Below are 17,532 nucleotides of genomic sequence, written 5' to 3' on the forward strand. Positions count from 1 at the left end.
CATTTTGATTACGTCATTTTGTTTTGGTGTGCGGTGCCTTTTGCAAATTGAGTTTGTAGGCTACTAGTTTATGCTTAAGATGAATAAACGTAAAGTCAGTGGAGTGTCCTGGGTGAAACCATCAGAACCCTCGTTTTTGAAAAAGTTTAAAAATGATGTTGGATACAAAGAAGGACCCAACGTAGATACAAAGGTGAGGATTAGCCGTACATTAGGCTACAGGAGCTAGCAGCGAGTAACACTTTCTATTGTAAGCGTTCAGTGTACATGTTAAGTTATCCAGGTTAAGCATTTAGTCTTAGATTAATATTAACATTTGATCGAGTTTTTGACGCTTTGAGTTGGAAATCAACTCGCAGCTTAACGTGGCCAAAATAGATTTCGTTGTCTATAAAATCTAGTGCTTATAGTCATTTAAATTGTGGCGACTTTGGGTAGATGGATGCAAAAAAAGTAAAGCACCGTCTGTAATTTATTAAAGTCTCAATAATTATAGGGCTTCAACAACTATTCTGATGAATCATGCTTCATTGATAATTAAAAACTTCTTAAAATTAAGAGGGACACATTTTTTTCCATGTATTCCTTATTGTGCACTTTCTGATAAAAGGCTACTACGAAGCATTCAGTCATGTAAAATTTACAGGTAAAGCTGTAATCCACTTTTTCAGTCACATCAATCATCAGGATCAGTTTGTAGTTCAAACCCACAAAAAAAAAAAAAAAAATTCACATTTAACAGCCCTAGACTTTTTTTTTTTTTTTTACATTGTAGGCTCCAATAGTCTCCAAATCTCATTTTGGTAATATTGACTTTAGCTTTGAAATGGGAATTATCTGGACACACACACACAAAAAATAACAAAAAAAACCCCCAAAACTCTACTACTACTTTCTGTCAGTCGATACCACCCCAGCAGCTCTACTTCTATATTGACAAAAAAAAATAGATTGAGGGGATTTGAAACGTGATTTTTATTCACACACATTCAGGCCAAAACTACAGAGTCTCAGCTTCACGAAGAGTCTAGCCATTCAGAAACAGCTTTTCTGTTCAGATGGGGAAAATTTTAGCTGGTGTTTTTGGAAAACAACAACCTTAATAGTAAGGGATTCAAATAAAAAAATTTAAAAAAATTCTTAAACCTATACAAACTCTAAATTAAGCCATTTAACAAGAGAGTGTTATTACCATACCAATACAGAGTTTGAGTTAGGCAACAACTTTACACGATGTGTTTGGTGTTGGTCCCGTCAGCGTCAGGTGATGCCGACTCCAGACGATGACAGCAGTGGCAGTGACCGAGAAGATGAGCAGCCACAGGTGGTGGTGTTACAAAGCAGAGACCTTTGTGCAGAAGAGGCCAAGAAGATCAAGGACCAGATCCAAGGAGGCAAAGACAACGGTACTGTGTTTTCTGTAAATAAGCTTGACATCTGAGGCCTCTTCACTAGGTTTATTAAGGAAACTGAAATGCTACAAACTCCAAAAATATCAAAAACAAACAAGGTTAAATCAAGAATCCCAGCTATCACCATAGCATAAGGGGCTTGACACATGGGGAGGGGGTGATAAACAACAGTGACCAGTGTCACTCACTCCCTGTGTGTTGGTTTTTTAACACTGCGGGTAAAAAAAACAAAAAACGTCAGGAACCAGTGGCAGCTTCACAAGTCACACTCTAGTCCAGGGCAGATCGAGAGTTTTCTACACATTTGATTGGCTGTAAAATTGGCTGTGGGAATTATGGGCTGAAAAGCCACAAGTATGAAATCAACTAGCCCTACAAAGTTTTTGCACCAATAACTGACTGATTAATGTTGACACACGATCTGCCCAGGCCTAAAGCATGAGTTGTGAAGTTGCTACTGGTGTGTTGGGTTTTGATTCCAATGTGACGCTGATGCCGGTCATTGTCATTTACCATCCCCCATGTGTCGAGCCCCAAGATCTCATACTGCTTGTTTTCTGTGAACTCAAGATGAAAGATTCATCAGGTATAGAAATTCACATGGGTACATCAAAAAGTGTCTCAAAATATGTTAATCTTCTAGCTATTTCTTTTTGTTCACAGATGACAAGCCAGCTGATGGAAAAATTCTCTTCAAGAAACCAGCCAAACGCTCCTCATCAGAAAAGTTTCAGGGCATCACGGCGAGCTCCAGCAAAAAGAAGAAAAATCTGGAAGAAGGGAAGGAGGCAGACAAGAAGGAAGGCTCTGGTAAAAAGGTCAAAAACAACAGTTTGCTGTCATTCGGAGGAGATGACGATGAAGAGGAAGACTGAGTTTAGCGAAGTCAGATCAAGGGGACAGGTGACATCAAAGTCAATCATTTTACACCCAGAAGGACACAATCCTTTAATGAAACCCTTTTTACAGCAAACAAACTGATGATTCTGCGAAATTCAAACTTTAAAAATATACCTTTGTATGTCTATATCAAGTTTTTGTGCAAGTGTGGTATCTTTTTGTTCAGTTAATGAAATATTGAGATTGTTTTATAAATAACATAGTTGGCATAAAGTAATACGGCATCTGCATCATCACAATGTTGCCAACTCAAAATTACACAATTCTGACTAAATAGTGTGTATTTATTGTGTCGAATTTAATACCTTTAAACCTTTATGAGGTCATCAAATCATATTGTTTCCTAGTCAATTTGAAATTGTTTTGGTGTGTTAAACTTGGTGTAATGTATTTGCAAGTCTGCTGATAATTTCACAGTATACTGTACATTCAGTACTGTAATGAATGTATGACTATATTTTGGCTTCGTCAAAGGAGCTGTAAAATATGATGTAGAGACAATGCATTCATGTCAATGCAGTTTTTATGTGAGTATGATTTGTGTACATTTTTATATACTGTTTTGTCCATTGCTTTAACTGAACACATAAAAAAAAAAACTGTACAAGATCTGTCAACTTTGTTTTTACAGTTTCTACTATATTTATACCTCTAACACACCATAATTAGGCCAAATGTTTTGAATTCAAGTCATACAAAGCCATATTATTTTAACCTCTTTATTCAAAAAGGCATGTTTCATTCTCACACCTGCATCCAGATCATTACAATTGATGGAAGAACCCTTGACTTAGAAAAATCACAACTTAAAATCTCTGCTTCTTCGCGATCAGACGCTGCGTTCACTTTCGTCTGAAATAAATATCCTCACCGACAGTCCTAATTTATGGAAATTAACTTTATCACACTTAAGGCCGATGCTTTTGAAATAGTATGAGAGGAACAGAATTCACTGATATGTTTTGTATTAGAAAGAGAGTTGATGGTGAGGTTTAAGCTTAAAACTAATTAGAAACATTGTTGCAAGTAAAATACAAATAGGTTTTAAGCCAGCAATTGGCTTAGAATTCTAATACGGAGAAAACTGAATCAAAAGGATTTTATTGAGAAATTGAAATTATCTGTTAAGCCTGTTACTTGTTGCACATAGATGACAATGGGCAGTATTCACTCTCCTGTTTATTTACCAGAAAAAAATTCACTATCACATCTATCATGTTTTTGAAATGGTTTAAACTATTAAGTTAAATTAGTCACTAGGTTGGTTATTTTTGAAAAGCAGAAAAAACAAGATCACAATTCTGTTTCTCTCAGACCACTTTAATAACAAAATGCATTAATCAATCTATCAGTGTGAGCAGCATTTCCCTCTGAATTGACACCTGTTAACCATCTTTACCTTTAATGACGGATGCAATTTGAAGTGTTCCTCCACTCGGGATATCATAACCCCAGCACGTTCAAGTACAAAAAGAAATGCCAGTCAAAGATTGCAGTTCCCCAGGTTTAAACCCACAGTGGGAGCATCCTGGGACTAGCCCATAAATCTCCCGTATATTCAGAGCCCTATCACCCCTTACATCAGGGCAAAGCTGGAGTCCAAAGCACTCTCTGGTTTCCTGCAGTAGGGCCGATTCAAAGTTTCATGATGCTCTGGTTTATTTTGATTGGTGGATTTAGTTGATAGTTTTATTGGTGTCCTGTCTTCAGTCCTGTGGGCACTTCTGACTGAGGCTGATAAAGGCCTATCGAGATTTCTTGGTTAGTTTTTTGCCCTTTTTCAGGGTGAGCTTGTTCTTGACAAACCCACGCTTCCTCTTGGACGTCTGAGAACAGAAGGAGTAAGAGTAAGAAGGATGTACAAAGTACATAATGATATCTTATTCAGCAATTGAAATGGGATTATTGTAGAAAATGGACTAATTCGTACCTTCTTGGAAGTGTACTTCTGTCTGTTGGCGTCGGTGCTCCTGAGCTTGTGCTCCAGTCGGTCCCTGTTCTCCAGTTTCTTCACTTTGTAAATGCGGACGAGCCAGTGCTCCGAAGTGAAGGCCTCTTCCAGGTGCTTCAGTTTAATGTCTTTGTTTCCAATCTCTGCGTTACGGGTCCTGTCGAAACCAGGCGGCGTCCGGAAGTCCAACTTAAAAAATAGGAATAAGAAAGTTATCAAAAGTTTCAATATACTATATGAGAATAATCTGAGCTTCAGCTGCTACACAATACCTAGCTTTTCTTTCAGTCAGGTACAATATAATGGTTACAGGCAGCCATAGAACAATTAAATGTATTTAGCCATACAATTTTTTTTTTTTACTTTTTACTTCATAAGGCAAAACAATATTAAGTGAAAAACATAGAAGCCATGGAGTCATATTGACACAATATCAAACCAAAATAAAGTCACTTTACTGCATTGCTAGTCTAAGTTTGCTTGTAGTAAAAGTAGACGTTTGCTTTAAAGTTGCAAACCTGCATCTCTCCAAAGCGGTAGTAAGACATCTTGTACATGAGGCAGTTGAGGAGTGTTGGGGATCCTGCCTTGTCCACTCTGAACTCTCCTTGAGGGGTGAAGTAGTCACTTTCCTGTAAGAGGAAAAAATTCTGTTGAAGTTCAATCAAGCTTCACAGTTTGTCCAATAATCTTCCATGACACTTGAACAACTGTTTCAAAACTACCTGGGCTATGCCTGGTGTGTGACATTTTAAGGATAGATTTCCCACACATCCAAAATCTTTAATCAACCATTAATTAAAGTCAGATGTGGAGTCACGCAAAGGCCTTCAAACATGAAAAGTCTATAATAGAATTTTCCCTTTAACCTTTTCTAATCCAATATGCATGCTGTGTTTTAGTAGCTATAGAGGCTCACCCTGATATCTCTTGGATGCTCCCCTTCTGCGATCCGGACCATCCATAGGAACTTGTTGATGTCATCTCCAGAATAACCAATGACTCCTCCAAAAATGATCAAGACATAGTCCACATCCAAAGACCTCATGATCTCGTAGGCCGCAGTTTCATTGGATGACATGGCTTTACCCACCTGAAACCACATAAGGAAGCAATGTAACAGTTTTCTATTGTTAAAACAATATATAATATAGTCATTATTGTATAACAATTTGGTCCAAATGTTCACTTCTACTTCCACATTTCAAGTTAATTTTATGAAAGATATTGATAATAAAATAACACTCTTTGCCAAGTGAAGTTTGCCTGTTAGCTTTTTAATTCAATATTCTTAGATTTAACTTTTTTACTCAATATTCTTAGATTTAGTTAAAAAAGTAAAGATGATTAAAAACTGTATTTCTTTTGAAAATAATCTGGATTAGATCTTGGATTGTGCATGCAAAGTAGTGCTATTCATGTCCACCAAGTGGCGCTATACAACCAAGCAACAGCAGCAAAGCACACTTTCCCCTATCCATTAAAACTTGGAGTACTGTACTGTGGTGACATTCTCATATGTTTGTAAAATTGCACCGCTTTGTTTGTCTTATTTTTTAGTTAATATTATAGTTTAAGGATATAGAGTGGATTATTACTAGTTGTTTCTTTCATAATTTAAATGTGAGGACTGTAGTGTTCCACATCTCATCCGGATGACCACTCGTAAACAGGAATTATTCCTCTCCAAAAAACAAATAGTCTGTTACCAGAGCTATATGACTGTTGTTCCAGGTGTTATTGTCCACCAGTGTGGTCCTGTTGGCCATCCCAGCGATTTGATAGCCATAATCCCACCAGGACATGACCCGGGCGTGCTCATCCGTGTTCTGCCTCAGCCAATAGTACGCCTCCCTGAAGTCGTCCAAGATGTTACGAGACCTGGAGGGGAATATGTGACACAATTTCAAAATCTATACATTGTAAGCATTTATATGTCTGTAAAGAGCAAACCCTAATAGGCCAAAATAATAGACACAAATTACAAAATGTCCTGACAATCTTTTTTTTTTTTTAAAGTTTAATCTCAAAAAGCTGGTTGCAAAAACTGGTTTATTTCTTTGAGAGTATAGTAGGGCTATACTACTGATTATAATAATACAAATCAAAGATAAGGTGTCATTTCAATTCAACTCGTTCACCAAGATTTGGTTTATAAAAAGCAAACATAAATAAAATAACTGCAAAGATCACTTTGTTAGTCGTGTAGTTAGTTGTTTATACTCACCCGTCGTGGTTGTATGATGCGAGCACTACACTGGGGCTGGAGTAGGCATTACTGGTGACCCATGTGCAGTGAACAGCAAACATCATAAGTAACATCAGCATCAACATCGTCACTATGGACTTGATGTTCGGTCCAAGCCCCTCTTCCACGTTCTCTTGCTCAGACACATGTTTCCGCACCTTCCCAGCCTATAAAATAAATACATCATACCAGTTGTTCATAGCAGCTAAATAAGAACTATCGTCGTAGTCCTAGTTTAAGCACATTCATTCATTTTAGGTGGTGCAATTAAAGGTGCATTATGTGACTTTTCTCATGGAGGGTCTACCATTTGTTTGTCTCCTTGTTAGATGTTATTACTCTGCCTGGAACCTCTGTTAATGGACACATGTAGCACAACCAGACCAAGTTACAGGGTACATCTGTGGAGAGGTGTCCCTGCTCAGAGAAAGTTTTTTTAAGCCATTACAACACCTGTAATTGTAAAAAAAATATACCACAGAACCATACTAAAACATTTCAGACAAAGGAATAACACCTTCGAAGAGACAAGCAGACAACAGATCTTCCCCCAGAAAAGTTACTTAGTGCACCATTAAATAAATCAAGATAAAAACTAAAAACAAATGTAATACTGTAAATTACAATTCACAGTTGTGTGATAGTGATAATCTAATAGCATGATCATTTCATCCACTAAAAATTGGTCAGCAGTATTTCTTTGAATGTGTGTATTGTAATGGTTTGTAAGATGTATTATATGTGCATTATGTTTACAACTAAACCTTCAAAAAAACATATGGAATTTATATAAGCCACGGTTCGGCAGGAGGACGGGTTGACTATAAAGAAGAGTTGTTACTGCAGTACTGGATTGTTAATTATTCCCATTGAGAAAATTCACAGGTTCACAATCAACAGCTACCGTCATTTTATAGTCTATTCGTTCACCAGCGCCTTTCAAATGACACACAATAGGTTTGTTATTCATTATTCTTACTGCATAGGATTTGTAAGAACAATAAAAAAAAATACAGCCAGTATTGCCGGGTTTCAGATCATCCCACATTCTATTGACTAATAATATTTAATGCAGATGGGGGCAGCTAAAATTTATATTGTAAAAAAGCAGATGCCAGTCGTAATACAATGAGTTCTTGGGTTTAGTCATGAATAAAAATGATCAGGTTCAATATTTGTGCATTTACTTTTGGATATTTCATGGCAAAATGCAATGTTACCAATAGGGAAATGTGGCTCTTAGTATTGCCCCTCATCTGAGAACATTACATCATCACATTTGAGAAGATGAAAACAAGCAATACACATTTCTGCCATTCAAAATCAATATATTTGTTTGTCAGAGAATTGAATGACTTAGAAATGACAATTTATTCATTCTAAGCACTACACATTGGGAGTTTCTGGGGTTAGGGAGATGGCGTTGTGCGTCAAGGTCAGACATGGTCAAACCCTTTGAGTGAGATACTGTCTAAGGAACGAAACACTCCAAACTCAATGGTCCTCTGTGTTTCATAGAGGGTTTGAAATCTGTTGTTAAAATGGCATCTGCTTCATTCTCACTGCCAAATCCAAAACTATAAATATGGAAATCAGGATTATTATTCCTGAACATCAACAGGCTGCAGGCTCGCACAGAAGTTTGAACAGCTTTATATGTGCATGCAAAAATGCCCACCGACATTTTGAGTTGTTTATTAGTACAGTAGGTTTTACAACAATATATCTGATTATACCATTATTATCCTCAATATCGATCATTTCTTATAATTTGCCAGAATTCAAGTTTTGATGTTAGCAGAATTTTCATAAGAATATCCAAAAGAAAAATCTATACATCTTGAAGGTCACCATTCACATACATAAGGAGGACTTTTTCTGTTATATTTATCCAACCCACACTAAAAATCTGCAGTTTAGACATTCACCTGCCCAACTTCAATTAAACACTGTAAGCTTAGAAGGTTGTGAGGTCTTCTGAATCTCACCTTGTCATAGAGGTTCCCTGCGTTTTTCTTGTCGTCTTCATCACTGCTGTCTTCGGCCGGTGGACTCTGCCTCTTCATGTCATCTCCCAGATAATGCTCGAACACACTGGAGAAGGCCACAGCAGACAGCATACATACGACCGGCGTGAGGGTAAGCATCAGACGCACCATAACTCCAGCAAAATACACTGCACTGATGGCATACAAGGCCACTGTAAGAGACACAAGATGACAAAGGTGTAAGAAAGAAAGTCAAATGGTAAAAGGAGGTTATTGCAGTTTTATGTTAAAGTTTTTATATTCCAATATTTGGGTGAAAAAAGAAACATTGCGCTTTTGTCAGGTACTTATTATTGAACGATAACATAATAGTAGATCGCCATTTTACATTTTGTTCACTGTAAACCACATTTCGACAGCTTAATGATTGAAACTGGGCCATGGACTTCTTTAAAACAGCAAAACTGATAAAGGTTATGTGACATTTTATCTCACTTGGATTCTAACACTGTTGCAAGTTGATTCTGCATAACAAATCTCCTTTAAATCATTCAGTTTTGCTGCTTTTACATTGTCCATTATTGTAAAACGCATTGACACATCACCATTTTAGGACACTAGAACTATCCTGTTGACCATATGGAGAGTCATCAGTGTCTGCATATATTCTGACTAAACGAAAGAACTAACTCAAACAAAATCGTTCCAGGCATATACAATAACCATAATTATCTTAGTACAGGCCTCACCGAACACTCTCTCGTCGTTGATGTTCTTAATGCAGAACCAGAGTCCCGCGGGAAAGGTGCAGACCAGGATGTGCAGGTCAAAGAAGAAGGAGACCCATGTGGTGGGCTGATGCTCTGACACCGAGGCGATGATCGGGATGTGGATCTTTGCATAACTAAGGACACAAGAGTAGACATGCAAGTTTGAGTAGCTTAATCAACAAAAGTGAACTCTATAACTAATCCTGCTTATCCTACAGTGACATCAATAATCCTATTCAAGTGTAAAATGAAAAAATGAAATCCTAATATCTCAAGACTGGAGAAACAGGACAGTATTCATGTACAGAACACAATGACAATTAGACATAAATCATAATTTTATAGTAATTGCTGGTTCCAAAATACTATTGCAGCATCTGTATGAGGGTTGTGAGGCAAATGAAATGTTTAGTGGGGTAGTTGATTGTTCTGAAAAGGCTTGAATATAAACAACATTGTACAGATCTAGACACAAGGGATGTCTCAATGACGCATCGTCAGTCATCACTTACTTATCCTTGACCTCTCCACATATTTTCTAAATGTATTCTCATTGCCATTTATTATCTAACTGATATGGCATAAAAAATGTATATTCTTCAATAACTTATAAAGCCTGATAAAGCTGGTCTTGTATTTCAGTTTCCTGAAGCTAGACACATTTACAAGAAATTGCATTAGTTTAGATGATTAGTTTATTTATCTGGGACTATGTGCATTGCAACACATTCCCAAAAAGAAAATATGTTTTACATCAGATTTAGCAAGAGCAAGTTCCCATCTGTAGTCTGTCTGTATTTATGGTGAGATTATAAACAGCGGTTAATATATCTGCTCAATAGTATCAACCAGTAAATTTGTATTATACATGATGCCTAAAGCCTATTGACGTTGAAGCTGTGGGAAAATCTGTTTTGGCTGATGTCAGTTATCTGGTGGATGACCCCCTTCAGTTTTACTGCACTGCAGCAAAACTCTCCTTTCCTTCAAACCCTTTCAAACACAGACAGTTAAAGATACTGAGGTGTGGCGCTAACACTCACATAGTATGTGCTGAGAGGGCACAGAATGCTATATTTTAGTGGTACAATTACTGGAACAAAACAATTTTACAGGTGACAACAAAAATATAGGCATGAATTGCTGATGTGGATATACTTGGAGACAAAAGCAGCTGTGTTCAGGCAAACAGCTGTCCTAAGTGGGCAACTTAAACAATTAAACACTGCTCTACCACCTTGTTAAAATACTATAATTTGAATAATAATTTTTAAATATATAAATAAACATACATATACTAATAACCATCCTCCATACAAGAAAAAAAAACATGAGTCATCAAACAATGTCCCTTCACAAAAAGTACAGGGAACAACTTTTTACCTAGAACAGAAATAAATCTACCATGGGACACCGACTGCTCCTCTCCTCAGCGTTTTATCCAATACACTTTTGGAGATTTATGCTACAGCTGTTTCAGAGTAGCTCATTTAAAGCCCATTAATTACCCCTGTCCCGTGGTGAGATGGTCCCAAACACTGATTGCAATGACTTACCCAGTGTCCCACAGGGAGTAGAAGCGCCCACTCCACGGTGCAATGTAGCCTGAAGGAGAGGCAGACAGATGGGGGTGGTTAGATTCTAAGAGATTGTAAGTACATTTAAACAAACATAGATCATAAAGCGTCCCTGATAAAACGTAACATGATGAACTAAGGCAAGATCCAAGAGCCCACTAATAAAGTATCCTTCTGACAGTGTACTGGAACGAGATGAATGCCCTTCTCCAAGCTGCTGATGCAACATATCAAATTGAACTCATAAGTTTTCAAAAAAATTGTTGCCATTTTGGCTGTACTAAAAATATCGATAATATATCATTACAGACTTCTTGGCAATACATGTATCGATATGGGATGCGTTTCTTTAACGATACCTGCCAGTTCAATGCCAGTTCCTGAATGGTTCTTTATTCGGTGTCTGTATTTATTCTGAATGTAAATTAATGGACAATATTATTAAGAATATATTTTTTAATCCATGAAATATGTTATGATTACGTTAATTCATATTTTAAGACATAGTACTAGGCTATTCAGAGTCCTGTTACAAACAAATGCACATGCAAATGAACCAGAGTGCACAGCTGATCCTGACATGGACTCACAGCCACTTAATTTTAACTTTTGTTTTCTTCATATATATACAAGGCAGCGATGCGGAGCACATGCTTTTGGTTTACTCTTTTACTACAGAGTTATCTGAGCAAAGGAGGATGATCATGGTGAACTTTACACAGACTCGTTTGGCTGCATCTTCACACAGACGTGCTCCAGACTGGATATTTACCACATTTAGTTGGAAATTACACCTTTACCAGGACCAAAGAGAAGGATTTTGGTGGAGTTTGATTCATATTATCTGTTTGGCTTCAGCTTTACGCAAACACTGCAGACTGTGACTGGATGTGGATTTATTATTACGCACTTTGACTTTAAGACGCTGTAAAGCCCCCGCACTGGAAACTGGATGTGTTTGAGTTGCTACATTGCAACTCTGCACATTGTTTCTTCAGTTCTTCTGTTTTACCGGTAAAATTACTTTTTTTTTTTACTTGGACACAATGGGTTAATGTTTAAACACAACTGCTGTTTGCGGCATTCATTTGTGCAGATTTGTTGTGATGGGTGAGCACCTGGGCTTCTGATTAATCGGTACGGTGTATTTATTGGCACCAAACATGTTTTTTCGGTACCAATACTTACCAAATGTTTTGGCAGAGTTTTGATGCCCAGTCTTAGCATCAACTGACTTATTCATATGTTTTGACATTAAGGGCAATGTGAGCATTAAATTTCAATATATTTTGTAATATTACATCATAAAAATATAAATTAAGGGCACTTTTAAGATTTTAAGATCTCTTTTAAGGATATATGTATCAGGATATGTATCCTATCATGGACCCTGTAATGTGAGGTACTTGGCAATACACAGCCCTAGTTGCTATGCACCTTAGCAAGTTAGTAATAGTAATTTGTGCTATATTGACAAACATTTAATTATATAATAGACATTGATCATATGCAGCAAATGTACACGTGTCCATTCATAGTAGGATTCCAGGTAATTTGATTAATGCAGTCATAGAAAATACAATACAAAAACTAAAGTTTTTCACCAATATATTTTTTATAGGGGTGAGGACATAATGGAGTCTCTAATGAGGTTTCCCTGGCCGGCCACAGTGACAAACAAGACACAGGAGCTAATCGCCAGTGTGGACTTGCAGAAAAGGCCTCCCTGCAGTTTGTAATAGATGTGTGATGTCCATGTACTGACCATAAACACCAAGAGTTTTTGCATGTCACGCTTCAGACGCTGCTAAAACACAAATTAATCTTTTAATTACATGCCCATCAAAGCAGCTAAGTGTCAACACGGGCCATGCAAGGACAGTGGGGCCGAGGCAAATGCATGGAATATATGTTCCCTTTGTTCACATAGTTCATATTTATACTTAACAAGGCGAGACACTGAAGGTGGAAAGAAAAACAATCTTAAATTTAGAGATATCAATTTGAAACTTCCTCTGTTGTTTCCTCACATAAATTAGTAGTTTTTCATCATGTAATGTTTTCATATATAAATAAGGCATTTTATGTGTAAAAAATAAAATGGCACATTCAAAACAGAAACTTGAAAGTCAGGCTTTAATGTCTTACTTCTTTTTGTTGATTTGCAGATACTAGATTTTGGATATCTTATTTAGTGCTTGAGTAAACTAAATCTGACTGAACATTTGCAGGAAAATTCAAATTTCACCTTATTTTTGGACCTTAATAAATCAGGTATCAAAAAAAATAAAATCCTTTTTTCAAAATCTAGTACAAGACGGGGATTGTTGGTGTATGTAGGTGCTAGTTTAAGGGGTGATCCTTATTTCCCTATGATGGTAAAATGCATTTTGAGAAAACGGCCTTTGAAGTTATAATGTCCCATATAAGTCTATGGATGGCAAGTTGATTAAATTACATATTCACTGCAGAATGGATAATTTTGTTGTTTCCATATGAAATCTTATAAGACAAGGGACTAAACTGACCAAAAAATAAACAAAAAAAATTTAGCCTGTAGTCTCTCCCCTTAGGATCAAACACGATCTAGTTTCTCATTTATATTTTCCATAACCTTGATTGCTTTTGCTTTGTCTGTACATCTTGCCATTAGTCCAAATAAAGGCTTAAGAAACAAATTCATAAAATGAATTATGGCTTTTGCATGTCTACCGATGGGGAGGATACTTTTCAATAAATGTGCATTATGTGTGGGTACATTTGCTGCATACAGGGTCAACAGCTTTTTTTTTAAAGAATTAGCTAAACTTGTGAGGGGCAATCAATAGTCACAAGTGAACACTCAGAGCTGTGCATATCCAGACTGTCTCTAAAATCAAACTATGCCAAACAACTGCTCGGTATAGTTTTAATATCATGATATAGTGCAATTATGAGGAAATACATTTATATATCAATTTGAATAGAGTGAAGTCTTGTTGTTGGGGCACCAAATGAAAATTTCAGACCAATAAGGGGACCTACTTAGTGTCCATCTATAGAACTATTGTGGTACCAGTGGATTTATGGTTACTAACCAGACAACAGGGTAAACATAGATTTTAAACAAAAGGAACTATAGTATGAGAGTAAAAGCCCACAATCTTTTCCTTTGTTTCCTGGCTGTACACTTCTCCATTCCCCTGGCTCCGGTATAGCTCAATATGGGACAATCCAAACCCTCCAGTATTAAAATGCCATCATCAGTAAGTATGGCTGTCTGTGTCTACTAGACAAATGTATTTTGCATCATAACACAATTGTCCCTCCGCAGCCTCCATTTAAGTAAAGCAGCATCAATTCCCAGCTTATTGCACCACCATCTTAAAAGCTTTCTCATAAACCGAATGTAATGTCCATTGTTTTGTGTTTATTCCTTTTAAAAGCTGCTTGTGTGGACTGTGTGAAACTCAAAGCCAAGAACAGACAAAGTTTAGTAAACAAAAAACTATTTGATAGATTTCAATCAAGCTAAATTAAGTGAACAGCAAGTTAAACTAGGTCCCATTGATGTAGAGTTCATACATCAGCGTTCATATATGTTACGTACCTTCTTTCCATGTTACGTTTATAATCTATAAGACAACGTAGACTTTTTTTTTTAAACAGGCTTTTCAATGGGCTCCAATGTTGTCTGCTTTTTTACACTTGCTAATCAAGTCAATAACCCTCTCAGCCGGGATGAATTAGGTCATCTCAATCATGTTTTGCTCATATAAAACAATATAAACGTGTACCTGTGTAAGTCAAGTATATAACCGAGAGGAACACAACTCCAGCAGCCAGAGCAACTCCGAGGAAGAAGAGTGTCTGAAACTCCTGCCGTGTCAGCCTATCCTTCAGATACTGGAGGAAAGCGTAGACCTGCAACAGCACAAATACACCTGCAACACACAACACAAAAACAGAATAGGCTTTAGGAGGAGTTATAATTATGTTTTCAAGGGCAGTATGTATGTCTGGAAATGCTGTAGTACAATCAAAGATAATATTTGGCTTTAAAATTACCACTAGATCTAAAACCAGCCTTAATCAGAATGGAAGGAATTCATATTAATATTAAAAGTACTGTTTACATAAACATTCTTTACTCTATACTTATATATTTAGGGATTTCAAATGGTCATGTGGAATACATCTAAAATTCAAAACACAGCTTGTAAAGAACATGCTACTGCACCACATTTGGGCTGGTCAGTTGAGAATTACTTTGTTTCCCTAAAATTCAAGGTGACAGTTTTCTGACCTGCAGCAGCCATGTGTTCGCTGGTCCTGATTGGTTGAAATCCCACAAAGGGGATTTGCATGGAGAGGACCAAGCCAATGATGTAGAAGGTGCTGTATGCTGCAAGAGACAGAACAAAATAGGTTACAAAACAATTTAGGTCAAACATTGAATAAATGTGAAAATTAGGTCGTCATGCCCTGCTAAAGCTTTCACGGAAGAGGACAAAACAGCAAAAACTCCCACAGTACAACTTTTACTGTCCTTGTAGCTTTATACAAGCTGATAATACCATTTGTGCTGAAATAAGGATTGACAGTCAAAGCTTCACAGTTCAAATCATTTACACACTCCAGTCTGAAAACGACTAGCTCACAGCAAAGACCCCAACTTGATTTGACAACCGCTTCGAACAAGTTCATAAGGGTTATTAGGGGGAAAAAACAGATACACAAAGCCTCGCTAACACAGCTTTAGGAGTCCAATAGTGGTAGTAGCACAGCAGCCAATCACAGTAGTGAAGCTGCAGCCTCATTAGAAAGCACAGAGACAAGCCTGGGAAATAAAGGCGTACAAAACCTGGCACCGCGAGCTACATTTTCACTTCATTGGTTTGATGAGTTGGCACCAAAAAAGACCAAGCATGTCTTTCCCCAGCGTTCACAGCAGGATTCATGGCTGCGGAGGTTCACCAGTTAATGAGCAGCAAATAACACACTGAGATTGGATGGAAGGAGACCGAAGGGAAAGATATGGCTATGTTCTCAAACACCAGATATTTCTATGCTTTGTAAACAGCGATGGAACTGTTGGGTTTCAGATGACATCACAAAATATATTTGAGCTTGAATGAAGGCAAAATGTCTATTGCTCATTAGCAGGTTTTGTGGTGTGGTAGGGTAAAGATATCATAATAAGCACATAGGATGACCTCATCATAAAAGGTTCATTTATAGTTTTTTTTTTCCTTTAGTATCCTTTAGTGAAAATTGATTAATCAGAAATCAGAAATCTCAAACAAATTCACTAAAATCATACCTAATCTTAAAGTCACTGATCAAAAATGTTGCACCTTAGATGTTTTTTTTGCTTTCTCACATGCCCATTAAAATACAGCAATGGTATAAGAGCTTCTAACAAATTTGTAAGGAGCACTATGCAAGTTTTATGGTGGAGTGTGCCACCTGCTCATCTCCTTGGAGATGTAATCGCTGAAACATATTTATTTTGCACTCATTCAATAATAGATGTTTTCATTGCTGAAAATGCACATGTGAGATAAGCAGAACGTGGTTATCCACTAGAAGTCAAACTCATTTTCACTGAGGGCCACATCAGCAAAATGGTTGCCATCGAAAGGCCAGACGTAGCTGTAAGGCAGTATAAATGTAACTAAATGTAACCAAATGTAATGTAAAATAACTAACTACTTTTTAACCTATTAATTGTTTCTGTACTTATCACTTATTGAAGTTACAAATATTACATGTCTGTAACTGTATCTCCTGATAAACTGACATTTTTAAAAGTCTGTATCTGGTTGGGGCACACCTGCTCACAGGCTTTCACCACTGCTTCAAAAATGCACCCTCTGAAACAGATTCAACCACAATAAAGCTAGTTTCACTGCCGCATGTTTTTTTTTTTTTTTAATGCAAAAATACTCTGCTCTGATTGCAGTTTGCCTTTTAATTCTTGGACAGTTTCTTGTTTTTCTTGAAGGGTAACTTTTGCATACTTGGCTTCGTGTTTGGTGTCAAAATGCCGATGTAGATTGTACTCTGTGACAACAGACACTCCCTCATAACACAAAAAACATACAGGTTTTTCTCCTTGAAGCACAAACTTGTATTCGCCTTTCCAGTTTTCTTGCAACTGCCTTCCATGCCTACAATTTTCCTCTTACAGGACATTTTGGAATCATTATTTGTAAATATTTCTCACTTCCACTTGTTGGGAAAATCTCATTAGGGTCAAAGAACACATTAAAGCAACATAGACTCATTTTAAAATGACAGTGATACCCTTGAGTTTGACAAATGTACACTAGAAGGTTACATAGTGCACATTTAGAAGCCAATCTCAAATAAAATCTGGTAAGACGACACTACAATAGTAATGGAAAAAATATACTTCCAACCAAATCACAGAATTCTAAAACTACAAATACAAAACATAATTTTAAGGCTTTTGTGTTCCTTGGGGATCTTGTTCAAGAGAAATTGCAAGATTAATAGAACCAATCATTCTTCTAAAGTCACTCCAACACTCAGTATTTATCTGTGTCTGTGCCCAAATCATTTGAAGCCTTACCAAACAACAGTATGAAAACTCTAATGGGAACATAGATTTGGGCAAAACACCAATTTTTCACACTTGTCTGTGCTGCTGCCATTACTGGGGACATGATGTGTTAATATTC

At 36.9% G+C, this 17,532-nt stretch overlaps 2 protein-coding genes across 2 annotated transcripts in view; one reads left to right on the top strand and one right to left on the bottom strand.

Annotated features, from left to right (window-relative positions):
* Positions 1–9: 9 nt before the first annotated feature.
* On the top strand, positions 10–2,904 carry kiaa1143 (KIAA1143 ortholog). The gene is made up of 3 exons (XM_033981083.2): positions 10–193; positions 1,259–1,406; positions 2,076–2,904. The coding sequence occupies exons 1-3, from the start codon at positions 71–73 to the stop codon at positions 2,285–2,287; spliced, it is 483 nt and encodes a 160-aa protein (XP_033836974.1). The 5' UTR covers positions 10–70; the 3' UTR covers positions 2,288–2,904.
* A 113-nt stretch (positions 2,905–3,017) lies between these two features.
* Positions 3,018–17,532, bottom strand: part of LOC117383272 (dolichyl-diphosphooligosaccharide--protein glycosyltransferase subunit STT3B-like) — a 57,152-nt gene continuing 42,637 nt past the window's right edge. Inside the window, exons 6-16 of the mRNA XM_033980394.2 lie at positions 15,132–15,230; positions 14,623–14,769; positions 10,826–10,874; positions 9,249–9,403; positions 8,500–8,711; positions 6,491–6,678; positions 5,973–6,144; positions 5,183–5,356; positions 4,782–4,895; positions 4,243–4,452; positions 3,018–4,138 (exon numbers count right to left, since the gene is read on the bottom strand). Coding sequence (XP_033836285.1) covers positions 4,058–4,138; positions 4,243–4,452; positions 4,782–4,895; positions 5,183–5,356; positions 5,973–6,144; positions 6,491–6,678; positions 8,500–8,711; positions 9,249–9,403; positions 10,826–10,874; positions 14,623–14,769; positions 15,132–15,230 — 1,601 coding nt within the window. The 3' untranslated portion in view covers positions 3,018–4,057. The remainder of the gene's footprint in view (positions 4,139–4,242; positions 4,453–4,781; positions 4,896–5,182; positions 5,357–5,972; positions 6,145–6,490; positions 6,679–8,499; positions 8,712–9,248; positions 9,404–10,825; positions 10,875–14,622; positions 14,770–15,131; positions 15,231–17,532) is intronic.

This window comes from Periophthalmus magnuspinnatus, chromosome 16 (genome assembly GCF_009829125.3).
Source record: "Periophthalmus magnuspinnatus isolate fPerMag1 chromosome 16, fPerMag1.2.pri, whole genome shotgun sequence".
Taxonomy (NCBI): domain Eukaryota; kingdom Metazoa; phylum Chordata; class Actinopteri; order Gobiiformes; family Gobiidae; genus Periophthalmus; species Periophthalmus magnuspinnatus.